Source organism: Rhineura floridana, chromosome 8 (genome assembly GCF_030035675.1).
Source record: "Rhineura floridana isolate rRhiFlo1 chromosome 8, rRhiFlo1.hap2, whole genome shotgun sequence".
Lineage (NCBI taxonomy): Eukaryota > Metazoa > Chordata > Lepidosauria > Squamata > Rhineuridae > Rhineura > Rhineura floridana.
In genome coordinates this window covers 48273234-48294366 of record NC_084487.1, presented here as the reverse complement: position 1 = coordinate 48294366, position 21133 = coordinate 48273234, and the positions used below count along the sequence as shown (strand labels likewise).

The 21133-nt window shown below is 38.6% G+C and overlaps 1 protein-coding gene across 2 annotated transcripts in view; it reads left to right on the top strand.

Annotated features, from left to right (window-relative positions):
• LOC133390539 (cytochrome P450 2D6-like) overlaps positions 1-17430 on the top strand; it is a 29701-nt gene extending 12271 nt beyond the window's left edge. For both annotated transcript variants that reach the window (XM_061639333.1, XM_061639334.1), the window contains exons 3-9: positions 6273-6425; positions 8071-8231; positions 8319-8492; positions 9908-10049; positions 11564-11751; positions 12613-12754; positions 13955-17430. In XM_061639333.1, coding sequence (XP_061495317.1) covers positions 6273-6425; positions 8071-8231; positions 8319-8492; positions 9908-10049; positions 11564-11751; positions 12613-12754; positions 13955-14133 — 1139 coding nt within the window. In that variant the 3' untranslated portion in view covers positions 14134-17430. The remainder of the gene's footprint in view (positions 1-6272; positions 6426-8070; positions 8232-8318; positions 8493-9907; positions 10050-11563; positions 11752-12612; positions 12755-13954) is intronic.
• The last annotated feature ends 3703 nt before the right edge of the window (positions 17431-21133 follow it).

Sequence of the window (21133 nt, the reverse complement as noted above, 5' to 3'; positions counted from 1 at the left end):
CATCTGTGTAATAGAACTTACAAGCAGGCTCCCTCCACAGAGGTGGGGCTTCACACATACATATGCACTCCATGACCAGACCACCAGTGCTGGAGCAATGCTTCCAACTCTCTGCTTCTTAGTGAATTTGACATCCAGTTTATACTAAGCTGTGCTTCATAGGAAAGGAGTTCTCTGTGGGTCTAATTCTCTCCTTCCTGACCAGCACCTTTCCAGAGTTGATGAGAATGCCCCCACAGATTCCAGCTTGGAACAACAACAACAAAAGAGTTAAGTGTAGATATTATCAACTTATTTGCATATCTAGGGAGTATCTTGTTAAAGAAGGGATGCTTCCCTTTTGCTTCATCTGCTTCTAATATAATAAGTGTTCAGTGCATAGCAGGACCCCCTGTACGATGCACACCTTAACGTGGTGAGGGGGTTTGAGAGTGTTGAAGAAGCTGAGAGCAATGCCGTCAGGAGTCTAGGCCAAGAGGCTAGACTCCTAGCAGGGGCACCTTAGGTGCAATGGTCAAGGCTGAGACACCAGACTAAGATGCATGCAAACTCAAAGGAAGGCAATGGTAAACCATCTCTGAATACCTCTTATCATGAAAACCCTATGAACAGAGTATCCAAAATGCAACACGAGATAGTGCTGGAAGATGAGACTCCCAGGTTAGAAGGCACTCACCAAGCTACTGGGGAAGAACAAAGGACAAGTACGAGTAGTGCTGTGACTAATGACACAGCTGGGTCAAAGCTGAAAGGAAATCCAGAGGCTGATGTGCACAGATGCGAAAGGAAGTCCAGAGTTGTACGACGCACACAATAGGAACATGGAATGTAAGAAGCATGAACCAGGGAAAGCTAGAAATTGTCAAGCAAGAAATGGAACATATCAACATTACAATACTTGGTGTGAGTGAATTAAAATGGAGAGGAATGGGACATTTTCAATCAGGCAACTACAAAATATTTTATGCAGGAAATGAGAAATTAAGAAGAAATGGGGTTGCTTTAATAGTGAGAGTGATGTGGCAAAACCAATTAGGAGCTACAACGCAAGGTCTGAGCGAGTGATATCAGTGAGATTAAATGGGAAACCTATTAACATAACCATCCAAGTCTATGCTCCAACGGCAAACACGGAAAAAGAGGTCTTGGAGAGATTTTACACAGAAGTACAGGAAGAAATTAATCACGCACCAAAACAAGATGCGCTGATGATCATGGGGGACTGGAATGCAAAAGTAGGGAACAGAGAAGAACTAGGAATTGTGGGAAAATGGGGCTTAGGAGATAGAAATGAAGCAAGAGAAAGAATTATTGAATTCTGTGAAGCCAATAATTTGTTTTTTGCAAACACGTTTTTTGAGCAACCAAAAAGATGACTGTACACGTGGACATCACCAAATGGTCAATATAGGAATCAAATTGATTATATAATTGGTAGCAGAAGATGGAGAAGTTCCATACTTTCTGCAAAAACAAGACCAGGAGCAGACTGCGGTACAGATCGTGAACTGGTCATATCGAAAATCAGAGTAAAGCTAAAGAAGACCAACAAAACAATCATAATGCCAAAATACAATTTAAATAACATCCCAGAAGCATATAAAGATCAAATAAGGAACAAGTTTGAGGCTTTAAACTTAGTTGACAGAGAACCAGAAGACCTATGGAGTGAAGTCAGAGACGTTATCAGGGAAGAATGCAAAAAGATAATACCTCTAGTTAAAAAGAGAGAAAGACCTCAATGGATGACTGAAGTAACTCTTAAAATGGTTAAAGAGAGAAGGAAAGCAAAAGCAAAAGGAGATAGAAACACAGTTGAACCCTAAATGCAACAATACAGAGACTAGTACGTAGGGACAAAGAGAACTATTGCAATAGTTATTGTATAGAAATGGAAGAGGACAACAAAAAGGGTAGAACAAGAGCCCTATTCCAAAAGATTAGAGAAATGACAGGGAAATTTAAACCAAGAGCAGGGATGTTGAATAACCAACAGGGGAACACACTGACTGACTATGATGAAATAAAAGGAAGATGGAAGCAATACACTGAAGAACTCTACGAAAGAGATGCCCGGATGACAGATTCATTCACGGAGGAACCGTATGATGAAGAACCAGAAATTTTAGAATGTGAGGTGAAAGCTGCTCTTAAAATACTTGGAAGAAACAGATTACCAGGAACAGATGGCATACCAATAGAGTTGCTACAAGTTACTGAGACCAAATCTGTCCAAATTTGACAAAAATTTGTCAAGAAATATGGGGGGGAAGCAATGGCCCACAGACTGGAAGCATTCAATTTACATCCCAATTCCAAGGAAAGGCAATCTCAGGGAATGCAGTAATTATCGAACTATTGCCCGAATATCCCATGCAAGTAAAGTAATGCTCAAGATTCTACAACAAAGGCTCTTACCATATATGGAACGAGAAATGCCAGACGTCCAAGCTGGATTTAGAAAGGGAAGAGGCACCAGAAATCATATCGCAAACATACGTTAGATAATGGAACGGAGCAAGGAATTTCAGAAGAAAATCACCCTGTGCGTTATAGATTACAGCAAAGCCTTTGACTGTGTAGATCATGATAAACTATGGAATGCTATAAAAGAAATGGAGGTGCCACAGCATCTGATTGTCCTGATGCGCAACCTATACTCTGCACAAGAGGCTACTGTAAGGACAGAATATGGAGAAACCGATTGGTTCCTAATCGGTGTGAGACAGGGGTGTTTTTATCACCCTATTTGTTTAATCTATACGCAGAATATATCATATGAAAAGTGTGATTGGACCAAGATGAAGGAGATGTGAAAACTGGAGGGAGAAATATCAATAATTTAAGATATGCAGACGATACCATACTACTACCAGAAACCAGTAGCGATTTGAAACGAATGCTGATGAAAGTTAAAGAGGAAAGCACAAAAGCAGGACTACAGCTGAACTTCAAGAAGACTAAAGTAATGACAACAGAAGAGTTACGTAACTTTAAAGTTGACAACGAGGACATTGAACTTGTCAAGGATTATCAATACCTTGACACAGTCATTAACCAAAATGGAGACAATAGTCAAGAAATCAGAAGAAGGCTAGGACTGGGGAGGGCAGCTGTGAGAGAACTAGAAAAGGTCCTCAAATGCAAAGATGTATCACTGAACACTAAAATCAGGATCATTCAGACCATGGTATTTCCAATCTCTACATATGGATGTGAAAGTTGGACAGTGAAAAAAGCGGATAGAGAAAAATCAACTCATTTGAAATGTGGTGGTGGAGGAGAACTTTGTGCCTACCATGGGCCGCAAAAAAGACAAATAATTGGGTGTCAGAACAAATTAAACCAGAACTGTCACTTGAAACTAAAATGATGAAACTGAGGTTATCATACTTTGGACACATAATGAGAAGACATGATTCACTAGAAAAGACAATAATGCTGGGGAAAACAGAAGGGAGTAGAAAAAGAGGAAGACCAAACAAGAGATGGATTGATTCCATAAAGGAAGCCACAGAACTGAACTTACAAGATCTGAATCACTGATTCATAGGGTTGCCATAAGTCGTGATCGACTTGAAGGCACATAACAACAACAACAAGCATAGCAGGAAGTTGTTTGATCCTATTTCTCATAATCTTATTTGAAACGGTTTGTGTTTTCCTTTTATATTAACAACACCTTTTCCTCTCTTCTGACCTCTTGTTTTGCAAAATGTAATTTAATGTAATGGTTTAATTGCTTTATGAGCCAAAGGCATCAGTGGTAGACCTCCCCAGCTATTGGCTGTGTTACAGTGATGTCATGCAACATTAACAGATACTCCAACTGATGAGGGAATTAAATTTTCAGTTATAGAATATTCAACACTGTCATATATCGTAATCATTCTTTTGAATACTGAATTTGGGTGATCCATTACCTACTTGGGAGAGAAATGGGACCTCCTCAAAATAAAGTAATGATGTGTGTTGGTGTTGTCAGGCAGTTGGAGCAGGTATAAAATATATCTTTAGTTATGTCCTAATTTCTTTTTTTTTTTAATTCAGTTGAAAAATATATTTGATATATTTGGGAAATTGACAAGTTATAGGTTCCCACTTGTGATCTTCTCTGGGGATATAAAAGATGCAAGTCTGAAGGACAATCAAGAACTGATTATTTATTGTGAGTTGCAGAAATTAGTATTAATTATAACAGGGTGGGGGAAAGGGAAATGGGGGGGAGGAAAAGAAAAAAGGTTATTGAGGATATGGGATATATTGTGATGTAAAACTCAGTAATTTTGTTAAAATAAGAAAAATAGACAAGAACATGATACATTTGTGGGAAAATGGGGTTTATTTATACGCTCTGGAATTTGAATGTTCAGGATGGAATATAGTCTTATAAGTTGCTAGGCACAGTTTAAAAATAAGTTGGACGTTATGGGTAAGAGAAAGATATTAATGTTCAAAGGAAAGCGATCGTGAACTAATAGATTAGTATTGCTTTATTTCATTGCTGGTGGACATCCAATGGCAAGGAATTATTGGCAGGAATTTGTACAGAATGTCCAAATGATTTTGGAAAATAATTTTAAGATTAGATCCTAAAATATTTTTATTGCCCCTATTTGAAAGATGTTGTCCCAAAGGATAAAGAGAAATTGTTATTTTATATGATTGTTGCACCGAGATTACTTTATACAAAGTGCCAGCAAAAGAAATAAGCTCAGTGACTGTGCGAATGGGACATTAAATTGTGGAATTTTGCAACATTAAGTAAGATTACATGGATCTTATGGGTAAAGCAAGGTGGGGGGGAGGAGATTTAATGAATTTGAAGGAAGAATGAGCTTCGTTTAAAAAAATCTGTAATATGAAACAAGGGGAGACAACCCTTAATTCTTTTTCCTGTTTTGTAAACAATTTGACTAAAGAGAGATCATTATATTTTGTAATGATAGTCCATAGTTACATAAATTTTAATGTAATAATATATTTTGTTGTATACTTTTTTGGATCTTTAGGAATTTATATGACATAATTATGTATTCTCTTTATATTTTGAATGTTTTTTTAAAAAATAATTGTTACCTGTTGAAATTTGTTACATATGTACATAATTGTACACAGTCTAATATGCATAATTTTGACATTTTAAAAAAAGATATAAAAAAGAAAAAATGAGGTTATGGTTTCAGTACGTATGTAATATATTTATGTTCAATATGCATGTTCTTCAGGTGAAAGTGATCTTTGCCATATAGTTATGGCATAACTTGTGTCAGCTGATATCAGTGTCACTTAAGTGCATTCTTCATTGTAATTTCTCTTATCAATGCTAATATGCTGGGAGCCAGTACGTGCTTGTATCTGTATGTTTATGAGGTCATATAGCAGGCTATAGTTATTATACAGTTCAAGGTGAGGCCTTGCTGTTTGGTTAGCCATACCAGAAGTATAGATTATTGGACCCAAGATGGTCTCCAAATTCTGTTTCTCCAAACACTTGGCTAGAAGTGAAGACTCGTTCCCCCACCCCCGCACTCCCAAAAAGCACTAAAAGGTTCTGGTTCCAAGCTGGCTGGAGCCCAGAATAAGAACACTCTTTTTAGGTCATGCAGACACAATGCAACATTTTGTTGGAGGTTCTCATTTGTCTTGTGCTACCACCAATTAAAATTCATGTTAGAGTAAATAATCTGTCTAGTTTCAGATTAGTAAAACCATATTCATAGCCATGATTTTTCTAGAAATTAATAAAGAGTCTCCATCTATACTGTATTCCTTTAGTCAGATTTTCTAAAATCTTATGTAGTTACATTTCCTTGCTGGAAGTCACTGAGCATCCTGAGCCACTTGAATGAAGCATTAATAATACCAGTCTGCACAGGACCCAAGAACTCTAAGGATGGGCATGGATCCAGCAAGCACTTAATCTGCTTTGGCAGTTGAGAGACCAACTGAAACCTATAAAAATAAATAGGGCAAGATATTCAATTTCCTCTTGAAGGATGTACTTGTGCATAAGATGGGAAATACCAGAACAAGACTTAGGAGCTGGAGGCTGCAGGGCCAAATCTGGCTCTCAGCTGCCAATGAAGAGGCCAGGGTTTTGGGCCGGGGCGGGGGGAGGAGACAATGACTACACCTGGCCCACCATGATTCTTCCCTTTCTCACATTAGCCCCCTCATAAAATTATTTGATGACCAAGGCCATAGTAACCAACAGGACTTTAAAATATAACATACTGACAAAATGGATTTGTTTCTCTTCCCTTTTTCAGGACTGATAATGGCAAAGTATGGCCAAGGCTGGAAGGAGCAGAGGAGATTTGCCCTCTCCGTACTGAGAGACTTTGGGATGGGAAAGAAACCTCTGGAGCAGCTAGTGACTGAGGAAGCTGGACATTTGTGCTCAGCATTTAGCTCTGAGAAAGGTTTGTCAAATCGAGGACGCTGAGAAAGGAAAGAGTGATACCTTTCAGAACCAAGTAGAAGGGTTAGAGAGTTCCTTATCTCCATTCTAGAAATGTGTGGGACATTTTCTGTTCTGTGAATGCTTTCCTTCCTTCCTTGAATCTCTGGAACATGTTCATCTTTCTAGGATCAGGATCACTCCCTCCTCAAGAGGCGTGTTGGCAGGGTCCTGTTTCTGCTGGATGATCCCAGTAACATACTTTCTGAAAGAATTCTACAGCTGAGTGTAGGACAGTAATATGTAGTTCTCTTATTTCTGTAAGGTTTTAATTCTGAAAAGCTACTTGTGCCATTTGTTGACTTTTCATTAAGAAATTTTCTACCACCACCAAAGTGATGCAGGAGTTGAGGTTAAGAATCAAGTTGATTAAAAACAAGAATCAAGAATTTCCTAACTACAAGAATTGGGAGTCCAGCAATGAGAAATATTGCGGACTCCCTTTCCTGAAAGCTTTCTCAAGAAAAGGCAAGTAGATACCTTCAAATATACTTTGGGGTGCTTGAGAATGATGCAATTCCATGATTAGTTTACTACCACTTTACTGACAAACAACAGCCACTGGAAAATTTGCACCTGAACTATTTTTATTATTTATCATTTATAATGCACCTAACCTTTTCTAGCCACTAAAGATTTTAAAAGATGAAAAAACAAGATAGTACTTGCCTGCAGACTAACAATCAAATAAGCACAACCCAAGTGGATCTTGAGGAAAGAGGAAAATAAGCAAGCCCAGGTGCCAATTCTTAAAGTAAGGCTGTGTGCACACTAACTCGTTTGCAGCACAGAAATGGAATCATTTGCAGCACAGAAATGGAACACTGCCAGACAGGAGCAGCCAGGCTGGTTCATTTTACAGAAATTGCTTAGAAGGGTACCTACACATTTTTCTCCAAAACCTTTTTTCTAGGAGGGCTAGAGACTTACTTTAAAAAAAAATGAAAACTTGGTTTGTGGGCTACCTGCTGAGGGTACCACTGAAGGCCTTTGCAGGCACCATGGGCACCTGCATGCGATGGGTTGGCAACCCCTGGTTTAGACTGTGTATGGACAAGTAGAAAAAAACAAGTATTCAGTCTCCATTGATCCTGGAATAAATTTTTGTGTGTACACAGCCTTAGATCATTTGTTTTTATAATGATTAGTTCAGGGAGCAAGGAGCAGATTTTTCAGCCAAGCCAATGCATCGCTCCCTCAGTAACAGCCAGGTGGAATAGCTGGTAGTAAACAACAGATCACGTAGTACATGACCAATGACAACTTAGGCCTGAGTAAGTGTTCACACTGAGTATTTATCACAGTCCCTCAGCTGCTTTTTAGGGACACAGAAGCCCTCTGTCCAATCATCAGCTCACCCTCCTCAAAACTTGCTTTTCTTCCACTCATTCGTTTATAAGACTGATAAAACTACAGTAGTCTGAAAGGTTAATTTCAAGATAACATCTTGCCAAGTGTATGTCGGTTCGGCTTTCAGATGGTTTGTCAATTAGGAAGTTCCATGGATTTGGGAGGAATTGTTCAATATGTGTTAAAATAATTGCTGAGTATTGATAGCTGTGGGGGAATGTGTCCTCATTATTTCTGGGCTATTCTATCCTTTTCAGGTCATTCATTTGATCCTCACTATCTTATAAACAAAGCAGTTAGCAATGTGATCTGTTTCATCACTTTGGGCAATCGTTTTGACTACCCGGACCAGAAATTCCAGAAGTTGCTTCATCTATTAGAAGAATCTATGAAGGAAGAAGCTGGATTTTTGCCACAGGTAATATAAGATGCTTTTGGGTCACAATGATCATGCATGCATGACTGTTTGCTCTGGGGCTTATATCTCTAACTATTGTGGCATCAGATTCTTCATGCAGCACCTGTTTTGCTACACATCCCTGGAATGTTAAAGAAAGCTTTTCAACATCAAAGGGAATTATATTACCATATACAAGAGTTTATGAATGCACACAAAGAAACCTGGTGTCCCTCCTATAAGCGAGATATCACTGATGCATTTTTAGAAGGAATTGAGAAGGTAAGCTGCATTTATTTATTTATTTATTTTAAAAAAATGTATAAACTGCTTAACATTTATAAAAATTTCAAAGTGGTGTACAGAATATATAACCTAATTAAACAACATACAATACCAAAATATGCTTTGACAGAAAAAAGTATATGTCCGAGACCATCACTCTGAGAAGACTTGTAAAAAAATCACTGAATATTGTTGGCACATGTATAATATCAGGAGGAAGTAGTTTTCATATAGTGAGTGCCACCACACTAAATGCCATATTCCTAGCAATGATGCAGTGGACCTCAGAAGCATGTGGCACCACCAGGAGGCCCTCTTCAGATGACCTCTATGACTGGGCAGGTCTATAAGGGAGGATGTGGTCTCTTATGTAATCAGGTCTTAATTTGTTATGACTTTATGTACTAACAACAGAACCTTAAACTTGGCCCTGTAGCAGATGGGCAACCTGTGCAGTTCCTTTAATGGGTGTTTATATGCTGATAGTAGGTTGCACCACTTAGCAACCTAGCCACAGCATTCTGCACAAGCTGCTGCTTCTGGACCAGCCTTAAGGGCAACCCTTCATACAGCATAGCAGGATGCAGTAATCCAATTTAGAGGTTACCAATGGCTGGGTCACCATGGCCAAGCTGTCTAGGTCCAGGAAGTCACAGCTGGAGTACCAGCTGAAGCTGGCAAAAGTTACTCTGAGCCGCTGATGCTACGTGGGCTTCCAGTGACAATGATGTATTCAGAAGTATTCCCATACTGTTCACCTAATCCTTCAGAGGGAATGCGACTCCATCCAGAGCAGATAATTGACATATATCCCAGACTTGAGAAATACTTACCTACAAGGCTTCCATCTTTCCATGAGTCAGTCTCAGTAGGTGATATAGGTATTCCAGAGTTTGCCTTAGAAATGTTAGAGATGAAATGCAACCCACTAGTTTACCTTGTATGAGAAAATGGAAAGCAATACTGTAGAATTTACCTAGAGCTTGACATGTTACATTTGTGGACAGAACTATAACATGAATGCCTTGCTGGCATGGTCAGCAATGGCTATGTAGCACTGGGAAGCTCAGTCAGGTATAGATATGGAATTCTCTAACTCTTGCTTAAAATAGCTCATCCCCACATGGAGCCCTCTCCTTCTCCCTTGTAATGTTTAGGAACATCTTCATGCTATGTTTCTCCTTCCACCCCCACTCCCATTTCACACCATTTGGCTACTGCAGGCAGGAGTGGGAAATGTATAAAATGGTGATGCCGTATCATGGGTAGCATTCCTACATGCTACAGAGGAGAAGGAGACATAGAAGTGCTGTTTTTGGCAGCAGCTCTCTGGCATGTGTAATGTGGAGTTCTGGCCTCAGAAAATTCCTGACAAGTGTCTCTTATATTCTACTTATGTACTGTCTCCTCAGAGAAAGGGTGATGAAAACACTACTTTCAACGACCAAAACCTCTCTCTGGTAATTGGTGACCTGTTTGCTGCTGGCACAGAAACCACCACCACTACCTTGCGCTGGGGACTGCTGTACATGATCCTCCATCCTAATGTTCAGAGTAAGAGAAAGAAAGAGTTGTTGCTGAACATTATTTTAGGGACTATCTATCTCTGTGTTAAGGTCTTTGGAGGAAGCCCTACCCATTGAGTGAAATGGATCAGGACACAGAGCAGTTTTCTCTACAGTGACTTTAATACTGTAGAATTGTCTCACTCGAGAAGCCCATCAGAGCATGACAATATGGACTTTTCGAAGTTACTGTAATTCCTTCCTTTTTACAAAAGTTTTCAATAAATTGATAGAACTTTTTTACTGGAAGATTATATCCTGCCATTGACCCAAAGGAGGGCCCACAAGACAGCTCACAACCATAAAGAAACTACAAAATACAATTGCAATATAAATCAATGAAACATGTAAAAGCATCAACAGAAAAAAGTTAAATCTAATTAGATAGAAGAGAAACACACTGGTGTTTGTGGAACCAAATACATTGCAACATTAGAACTTAGTGCATCTGCTGACAAATTTCTCAAGGCTCTACTGAACTCCAGCGTTTATAGTGTACATGAATTTTACACTACACACAGAACAGCATAGGTTAAACAATGCAAAACATCTACATTAACATTTGATTGTAATGCCTTTTTTTGTGTGTAGGGATCATCTTAGATTATTGATTTTGTAATAATATTTCCATTATTGCAATTTTCTTTTTGGTTCTACATGGGAAAGGTTGAATATATGTACATAAAATATTTGTATAAATAAATTCATGTATATACATATGCATTAATTCATAAATGAAAGAACACATACTATACAATACAAAGTAGAGCCCAAGTCCAGAAGAGTAGTCATGTTTGAGCTGATCTAGATATTCAAAAGAACGAAGAGCTACCATATCAGGGCATGGATATTAGTTTAACCAGCGTGGCAGCAGATTTGTTGAATTCACACACAACCCTTTGTTTGGTCTGACAGTTTATTTTATTTATTTATTTATTTAAAATATTTCTATCCCACCCTTCTACCCTATAATAGGGCACTCAGGGCGGCTTACAAAAATAAAACAAAACATGTACATAATAAAATTGTAAACAGTAAAATCACAAAAACATTAAAATACATAAAATACAATTAAAATACATAAAATACAATACATACACACACACACACACACACATACACATATATAGGGATTGGTACCAAAGGGTACAAAGGTAAAATTTAACGTAGAAGGCATAAAATCAGTTGTTACCAAGCTATTCCAAACCTATGTTAGTATTACTGTTTTTCATTCACAACAACATAACTATCAGGGTTGGGAATCCCATACCCCTCAGATGTTTTCAGACTCCAACTCCGAAGATCCCTGGCTATTGGTTATGTTATCTGGAACTGATGGGAGTTGTAGTCCTTCAGACTGTTGGATTCTAATACTGGACTATAGTGTTGAAGACCTATAGTGAGGCAACTCATATGTTCTTCTGGGCATAAAGAATATTTATGCATTGTCAACTGTACAACAATGAAAGTAACATCCTTCCCATGTAAACCCTTCTTTTCCAGGTAAAGTTCAAGAGGAAATTGATGCTGTGATTGGTAAGAACAGGTCACCCAAAATGGAGGATCAGGCAAACATGCCTTACACTTGTGCTGTAATCCATGAAATTCAACGATATGGGGATATTATTCCTGTTGGGATACCCCATATGACATACCGGGATACAGAGCTGCAAGGCTTCTTCATCCCAAAGGTATGGTGGGGTTAGAGATGAGAGCCAGCAGTATGAGGTATAAGCAGATAATCACAACAAAATACACAGCTTTGTTTTTGCAATTAATCTTGAATATATCCAAGATCAAGCCTTTAAAGTTTTATAAGAATATTCCCCCACCTGAAACTATGAGCCTGGTACAATTTGACTGTTTTGTTTCAGCCAATTTATAAGTTTCTGTGCATCTAATTGAAAGTGTGGGTATAGCTAGGCCTAGGAAAATATCAAGAATAATATCCATGATATTATGAGTTTCAAGATCTGATTTCTTACTGCCACCATAGGTTTGGTTATGTTTAGTGTACAGATTGACAGTCCACATCATTCGTGTGTGTGTGTGTGTGTGTGTGTGTGTGTGTGTGTGTGTGTGTGTGTGTGTGTGTGTGTGTGTGTGTGTGTGTGTGTGTGTGTGTGTGTGTGTGTGTGTGTGTGTGTGTGTGTGTGTGTGTGTGTGTGTGTGTGTGTGTGTGTGTGTGTGTGTGTGTGTGTGTGTGTGTGTGTGTGTGTGTGTGTGTGTGTGTGTGTCCCTCAGCCCACAACCATTGGAAAATGATGTTGAAAAAGGTTTTATGATATAAATACCATTAAATAATTTAACATTTAAATAATATCTAGCTGAAATGTTAGCATCCAACCCTAGGTATTCTAACACTTTGGTTGATGTATTGAGGCAGATATGGATCTAGGTGCAGATTTTCTATTCTGCTCTTTCTAGAAGAAACAAAATTCTCTCCACCCAGTACTTGCTTTGGAGACAAGATATTAGATTAAAAGATATTATGATCTGCTTTGTTTGTCCATTATTCTGAATCACATTTATTTTTTGGGGGGTATTCTTAGGGTACCACAATCCTGACCAACCTATCATCTGTGCTGAAAGATGAAGCCTTGTGGGAGAACCCACACCAATTTTACCCAGAGCATTTCCTAGATGTCAGTGGACAGTTTATCAAGCCAGCAGCTTTCTTACCTTTTTCAGCAGGTAAATGAAAGAGAAGAAGAGTTTGTGATAAATCACCATTCTCCTGACTTCACCAGGAAGGGATCACGTTAGTCCATTCCATCTTGATCATCTCCCATTTTCAAATCAGTTTCTTCAGTGTGAGAATCAGATTGGTCTCTCTCTCTACATAGCCCTTCTTACTCCTTATATACCCAGTTGATCACTGCACTCTGAAGGTGAGGGCCTCCTGCAGATACCATCTCATCAGAAGGTCCATTCCGCACAACATAGGAAGCAAACCTTTAGTGTTGTGGCACCTACCCTTTGGAATTCCCTCCCCTTAAATATTAGACAGGCACCACCTCTGTTATCTTTTTGGCACCTACTGAAGACCTTCCTCTTTCAATGAGCCTTTTAAGTAGAGACCTTATCCTAGTCTGCATCTGTGTTGGAATTGCTTTTTAAAGATGTTTTTAAAGATGTTTTGTTTTAATATGTTTTAAAGGTGTTTTGTTTTAATATATTTTAAAGTATGTTTTTAAGATGCTTTAAAGTGTTTTTAATGTTTTGTTTGCCGCCCTGGGCTCCTGAGAGGAAGGGTGGGAAATAAATTTAATTAATAATAATAGTCTTGCAGTGTGGTGGCATTGGTATTGTAGCTATGTCATCAGGTAAGCTCTAGATGGAAAATCTGGGAACCCCATGAGCTCTTCCAAGCCCAAGCCTCCTTTGATGCAAAAGTGGATCTCTATCAAGCATTTTTCACCAGCCCTGCCATTAGGCCAGTTGAGATGGCCATCTCAGGAAGCTGGTTTAGAGTATCATGAAAGGCAGCACATTGCTATTTAATGTATTTTTATTGCATCTTTATTCTTAGAGAGAGGCACTTGTGTAATTTTCTGACTCAGGTGCCAAAATAGCCACCACTGGGTATTATGCACTTTATATGGGGTGGTGGTAGTGGGGTGTCTATTTGCTCTTGTGCCTCAGACACCAAAAGGTCTTGGGGTAAGCCCTGTGCCTTCAGATCATTCTTTTGGCCAGAAGGAAAGTAAGTTTGACAGGCATGTTGTCATAATTCTATATACCTTTATCAAGACATTGAGTAAATATCACCAATATGAATTAAAAGTTGTTGGGTTAAGGGGCAGGGCAGAAATGGGGAGGGTTTTTTTGTAATTGATTTGAATGAACTAGGATTGACATTTGGGCTTCATGTCATTACCCCCCCCCTTCCAGGTCGCCGTACCTGCGCAGGAGAACAACTGGCCAGAATGGAGCTTTTCCTCTTCTTCACAAACCTTCTTCAGCATTTCACCTTCCATACTTCAGAGGATCACCCCAGGCCAACAGAGGATGGGTGTTTTGCTTTTACACTTGTCCCACATCCCTATCAGATCCAGGCTGTTTCAAGATGAGTGCAGTCATCTGCACAGTTCTTCTTATAGTTCAAAATATTCCGTTTGTCATGTGTAGTGCAAATTACCTGAAAGACACAACGCTGCTTGAATTCATAAAGAAATATCTCAATAGCCCATCAATTTAAGTGAATGCACTCATTTACTAAGTCACATTTATGTATATTTTTTTACACCACATCTATGTCTGCGTATCAGTATGTTCAGTGGTGTAGTGGTTGGTGATGTGTGCCAGAAGAGAGCCAGGTATGGAGCCCGTGGGGTATCACTATAGGCTGGATTATATTTAGGGTGCTCGGGGGTAGCCATGCCAGTTGAGGAGAAGAGACAAGAGGTTGTTAAAAGCTGTTGTCCCTTCTGGGCTGCCCTTCATCTGACAAGATTTGGGTAACCATGCCAACAAGCCTTCCTGTCTGGTACTGCAGTTGCTAAATGCCAAGTCAGATCACAATAAAATATTTGTCATCCATGGTTGATCGGATTGGATTGGATTGTGGATGAGGTACTTGACCTTGTGTACATTACTGACACCTGGGTGGGTGAACTGCATGGGCCAAACTTGAACCAGGTTGGAGTCTTGAGTGATTGGGTTGCTGCCACCCACAGATATACCATTGCTCTCACCAGGAAACCAATTCACCTGGGAGCTGAATGCAAAGGATTGTACCTGAGGTTCAGCCACATAGACAAAATGTGATCTTGTTGGTGTACCACTCACCCTGTGTGCTATCCAACAACCTCCCTGTTGTTATCTGCACAGATCTAATCTCATCCCTGCCCCATCCCAACACTATCCATGTAAGCAGCAGTGATGCTGGCATTGAAAGGGTGGCTCTGTGGCATTGCTGCATCACGCCAGCTGGTACTGTGCCCACCATGTGATGGTAGTGAATAAATTATGCTTTGCCACCACTATTGTCGTCAAGTTGGATGGTTAAAGGGCCAGACTACGGAACATCTGTTCTCTCAGAGGTCTCCTATAACAAAATTATGAAGCACTTTGAAGACAAAGTCATTGTCATTTGGTTTGACTTTGATGCAGGTCTTGTGAAAGTATCCAGAGCTTAAGGTTGCCAAGTCTCCAGTTTTCACCCAGAGACTCCAGTTTTTGGCGGTCCTCTCTGGGTGAGTCCACTTAATCTCCGGACTCTTAGCTTTCATTTAAAATAACAATTAAGTTTCTAGGTGGTCTGGTTCAAAAGATATAAACCAAAATGTCAGCCCCCACCTGCAACTTCTGTTAGTACAGGCTCCTCTAATCCCTGGTATTTCAGGTTTTTATGTGTCTTACAGAAAGTTAGGGTAAGTGGTCATTACAATTACAATTTATGCAAAAAAAAATAAAAAAATTTTTTAAAGTGTTTTAATACATGCAATAACAAACACTAAATTCGTACCTATAAAGTTTTTAAAGAGACGGGAAGAGTATCTCCTGAATCAAAAGTGCCTAAGTCTTTAGACCATACTCATGAATGAATACATACATTGCTGCTATAGTGCTTTTTATATAAACTGCTGGTACTCTTGCTTGTAGGCTTTAAATCTGTATCTCAATGGAGCAAGATGCGTATGTTATGGCCAGATGCGTTTCATCTTGTGTGTCTTTTTCAATGGCCTTTCAAGCACATACTCTACAGGATAAAAAATGTACATTGTATATTCATAGAGCTTCAATTTATATGACTGGTTTGATTAAAAAATTACCTACAATTTCTTAAGGGATAGTGGAAAACACTTACTTAACAGATTTTCACTTGGATGAAAAGTAATAGGTGCAGGATAGATTTCTGTATCCAAAATAAATTACAATTAATTTTCAATATAGAAATAGATCTTTTCATTCCCATTAATAATTATTTCTTAAATTGCTTACCATTTTTAATCCAGTTCCTCTGGACAGTTTTTATCAGCAGCATTCATATAGAAAACCCCTCAAAATACATGGGGCTTGAATGCAAATGCCTGCTCAAGGTATTTAAAAGGACTACTTGTTAAGTGAATTCAGCTGTAGGAATTATCTTAAAGTGATATCATAAAAAATTGCTCTTGCTGGTTTCCAATTATCCCATAAGATTACTTGATAATCCATAATTATGTAATAACTCAGCATGAAAACCATACAGTACCACCTTAACTTTAAAACGAATACATATTTATTATACATATACTGAATTAGTAAATCTCATTATCCAATTTGTTACTGACATTTGCTAAAACTATTGTTATGAATCTTTATTAAAAAGAGAATACATGCATAACCTGACATTGTATTGATACCTATTTTCTGTTTTCATATTAGATGTCATAATACTGGGAGCCAATTCAGATCTTCATTCAGGCCTTTTGGGGGCCATGGTTTTTAAAGTGTATGTCCAAAAGAGCTCTTTCTTCTTTAGTTTAGTTTAGTTTCTAATGCTGTTCCTGTAGCCTTTTCCATAACCCAGAATTTGACATCCTTTTCTGTATGCCCATGGCTAATGAAATGTTTGACAAGGGGTGCATGTTGTCTTTTCTTCTTAATACAACTTTTATGCTCACAGATTCTCATTTTAATCGTCCTCATTGTCATGCCTACATACAGAAGGTTGCATGGACATTTTATGATATATATAACCCCTTTGGTGTTACAATTGAAAAATCCCCTTAAAGTATAGTTTTTATTGTTACCATGGTTTAGAAATTGATGCAGTTTGATACAATTGTTGCATACACTACACTGATTACACAGGAAATTCCCTACAGTTTTGGGATACAAAACAGAGTAGTTTGGTGGATTTGTGTTCCTATTTATGTTGCTGTGAACTAGGAGGTCCTTCAAGTTTTGGGCCCGTTTAAACACAAATAGTGCCTTTCTTTACACCTGGGAATATCAGATAGAAGATTCCAATATTTCAAAATGATCTCTTGTATTTTTCCATTAAATCCATCAAAAGTTAGCGGTATAGTCATTCTTGTTTCAGTTGTATTCCTTTTTCTTTGTTCAAGTAGCTGTCTCCTATCTGTCATTTTAGCCTTATATTTTGCTGTTTTTTAAAAAATTTTAGGGTAGCCCCTTTCTAGTAGTTGTCCAATTAGAAATACAGAGTACTTTCTCTGTACAGAATTGGGACTTGCTTCTGAGAAAACATGCATAGGATTGCACTACAACAGAAGATAACAACAGGATCTTGGTGGGCATACACAGTAAACAATTTTAGTTATAATTATAATAAAACTACATGCAGGTTTTTTAATTACTTGCAAAAATGGCATATGTATTTTATCTTTTAAATAAATTTTGAACAGAAGTTTTAAAAAGTACATGCTGCAATGTTATGCTTTAATTGTTTGACTCAACAAGTTTAAATTTTACTGGATTGTTGAAGAGGGCAGTTTATTTGTCTTATTTATACCCTGTTTTGAAAACCTTCCCAATATGAACCTTTTCTTGGAGTAAAGCTGCAGGGCTAATTCCACGTACCTGGGAGTTAACCCCATTGAATTCACTGGTCTTGCCTTTGAGTAGACATGGTTAGGATTGTGCTGAAAATCAATGGGACTTTTGAGTGAACATAAAAAAGGATTGTGTTGTAAATCTTTCTCTCCCCCTCTGATCCTTAAAAAAAAAGCATTTAGGCAGGGCTTACATAGGTGCCACTACTTTTATTTGGCAGGAAACTAATACTTTTTTTTTAAAGAAATGTTCTGCAATGGTCAACTGGTTTTGAAGCTATTAAATGCACTGTATGTATTTTTACATCTCTAGTGTGTGTGTATATGGAATATTTCCAACATCCCTGTGAGGTAGGGTTGGAAACCAAGGCAGCTCACCACAAGAAATAAATCCCTTTAAAATCCAATAACCATAAAACAAGTATAAAACAGTTGCAAAACAGCTTAAAGTGCCATGATTCTGAATTTTGGATTGGGTGAGTGAAGTTCCTTATCACTGAATTGCAGTCCTGTGAATGCTTCCCTGTCGTAAGCCCCACTGAATATATTGGGACTTGCTTCTGAGTAAACATGCATAGCATTGCACTGTAAATATCTTTACACGTTGTGTAAATAAATATCTTTGACATTCATGCTTATATAAATTTTTCTTCATACTATTTCTTGATATGTATCTGATTTCACGCTATGGTTGTAAATTATTATTTCCTCTATGTTTTAAGTCTGCCCTTCTTCCTTGGGGTGGTCATGGTTCTCTGTTGTTTTCACCCTGAGGGGCAAATTAGGCTGAGAGATGGTGTGTAGCCCATGGTCACCCAGTAAACTTTGTAGCTCATTTCCATTTTCAAATTAATTTAAATTATTTATATGCAGGTAAAGTTTATTAAGTAATGCAGATCTAGATAATACATTTAAAGCACATCTAACTCGCATTTAAAGTGCATGACTTCCCCCAAAGAATCTTGGGAAGTGTAGTTTCCCCCTCACAGGAATAGTTCCCACCACCCTCAACAAACTACAGTTCCCATGATTCTGTGGAGGGATTCACGTGCTTCAAATGTATATTGAATGTGCTTTAAATGCATGGTGTGGATCTGCCCTAGTATGCTGTGCATTCATTAGTGAACTGAACAAGAATCATTTTAAAAGATATTTAAACAGGGCTGTAGCTCAGTGTAGGGCACATGCTTTGCATGCAAAGGTCCAAAATTCAATCTCTGAAAGAGACTATTGCCTGGAATCCTGGAGAGCCAATGCTAGTCCATGTCATCAGTACCCAGCTAGATGGCACCAAATGGCCTGACTTGGTATAAAGCAGATTCCTTTGTGCCTAAAAGAGGAAAGAAAGCCAAGTGATTCCAAAATTTATTTATGTGTTTTATTGACAACATTTATATATTGCTTTATTGTAAAAAAAACCTCAAAGAGGTTTACAGAAGGAATTAAAACAATGACATTATTGGCAAAAACAGCTAAAGACAGGTATTTAAAAATTCAAGATAATAAAATCAACAATGAGTTAAAAACAGAAAAAACAATAGCTTCTAAATGCCTGGGTAGGCTTGCCTAAACAAAAATGTTTTTAGCAGGTGCCAAAATGAGTACAATGAAGCATAGATACTGCCACACTAAAGGATCGATTTCTTACAAGAGCAGAACAAGTACTATATGGAACCCATAACATGGAAAGCAAACCTTGAATTTGGCCTGGTAGCAAATTGGCAACCAGAGCAGATTTCAGAGCAGAGGTATTATGTGCTGATAGGGTCTCATTCATGTCAGCAATCGTGCTGCAGCATTCTGCACTGACTGCAGCCCCCAGGTCAGGTTGTGGTGCATGGGGATTTCTGTGACCTTGTCTGACTGGCTGCCAGGATTTTTTTAGTTTTGGTTAGGAACCCTGACTGGTTGTGGAATGTCACATTTTCTGTCTTATTCATAGGAATCATGTTGTGGTTGGTATTGCATTTAGGAAACCATCCTTTTATTTTTCTATTTGCATTTCATTTACCCCTGACCTTACTCCCTTTCATTCATAGAAGCAACAACAGTGATTCTATGTGGTCAGCTCAACCCCCTTAAACCCACTGATGATGCACCTTGTTATTTGCATGATGGTTTGTTTCTTGCCCAACAGTGGTAAAAGAGAATTCAGATACTGGGAAGTGTGACTTCAATTGCTGTTGTTCCCAGTCTACTGCCTGTGAGGGTAGAGCAAACCATGTGTGTTTTCTCTCTGTCAGTTATTACTCACTGGAATTGGGTTGGCTGTCAAAGTGAGTTTATAGCAGCCCACAGAGTAGGCAGGAAAGAGTAGAGAATCTTCTTCGCTCTTACTCATTTCTCAAACCTCTCTCTGCGGTGAAGGGTCAAGTCTATAAAGAGGTTTGGAGCAGCCATGTTAAAAGGCAGGCAGGGCATTCCAGGCAGGGGGTTGCTAACCCTGCTTGGATATGGATATCATTACAGAGGATCCCTAGTCAAGCTTTACCAACAGCACAATCCTAACAATATCTACTAAGAAGTAAGTCCTGCTGAGTTCTATGCAGCTTAGTCCCTTAGTAAGCATGTTTAGAATTGCAGCCTTCAGGGGCATCCATCTTTACTCCTGAGTGCTCCCATCTAACATCTCCACCACACTAGGCTTTCTTCCTACAATGATAATCAAAAAATACGAGGTGTGGATATTCGTAGATAATAAGAAAAAAAGAGGGGAAACCCCAGAATGTCAAAAAAGGGAAATTCCAAATTTATATTTTTTTCTTTATTGATTTCTATAAAAGAGAATAAATTTCTTTCAAATACCTAACGCGTTTCAGCCCTACACAAGGGCTTTCATCAGGGGATTTAAGTTGTTAAAGTGCTTTATTCAATAGAGTTTTCTATCTCACTTTTGCTGTGAATGGCATCAATGTCCATCACTAGGGCCCACTCCTATAGCATCACTAGGGCAAACCTCCTATGGCATCACTAAGGCCCACCCTGAAATCTCAAGGTTTGGGATGCTTCTGAACTGGCAACCCTTCCAAAGCATCATCTAGTCAGATTGACTGGGATCAATTTGAGTTGTTGCAGCCTGGACAGGATGCTTGTAGATGTCTGGCCAGCCACATGTGCTATCAACCCTTGCCTGTCCTAACCTCCCCCTTCACCCATAAGAGTCTCACTGTTTTCTGAGGTTGGATTTTATGCAAAAAATACCCTTTGTATTTTCGTCTAAAGGCTGAAATTATAATTTAGAGGTTATTTTCCTGTGGGGACATCTTGGAAACAGAAGTTATTTATTTCTATACTGCTTAATATATAACATATAAAATATTGCTAAGTGGGGTACAGCAATTTAAAAATATACAATAAGCCCATCAGAACAAATACAAATAAATACTGTTGTGCGCCTCCCCCAATCTCCGAGTGGTGAGATTTCAGGGGGTTCCTGCGCCCATCCAGGGTTTGGTTTCCTTTGGGAAGAAGGTCAGCGGAGACTGCGGTGTCTTTATGAAATATGGTTTATTTATGTACACACATTCCAACCTGAGCTTAGGATGGGGGGGGGTTCAAGGCATCAGCA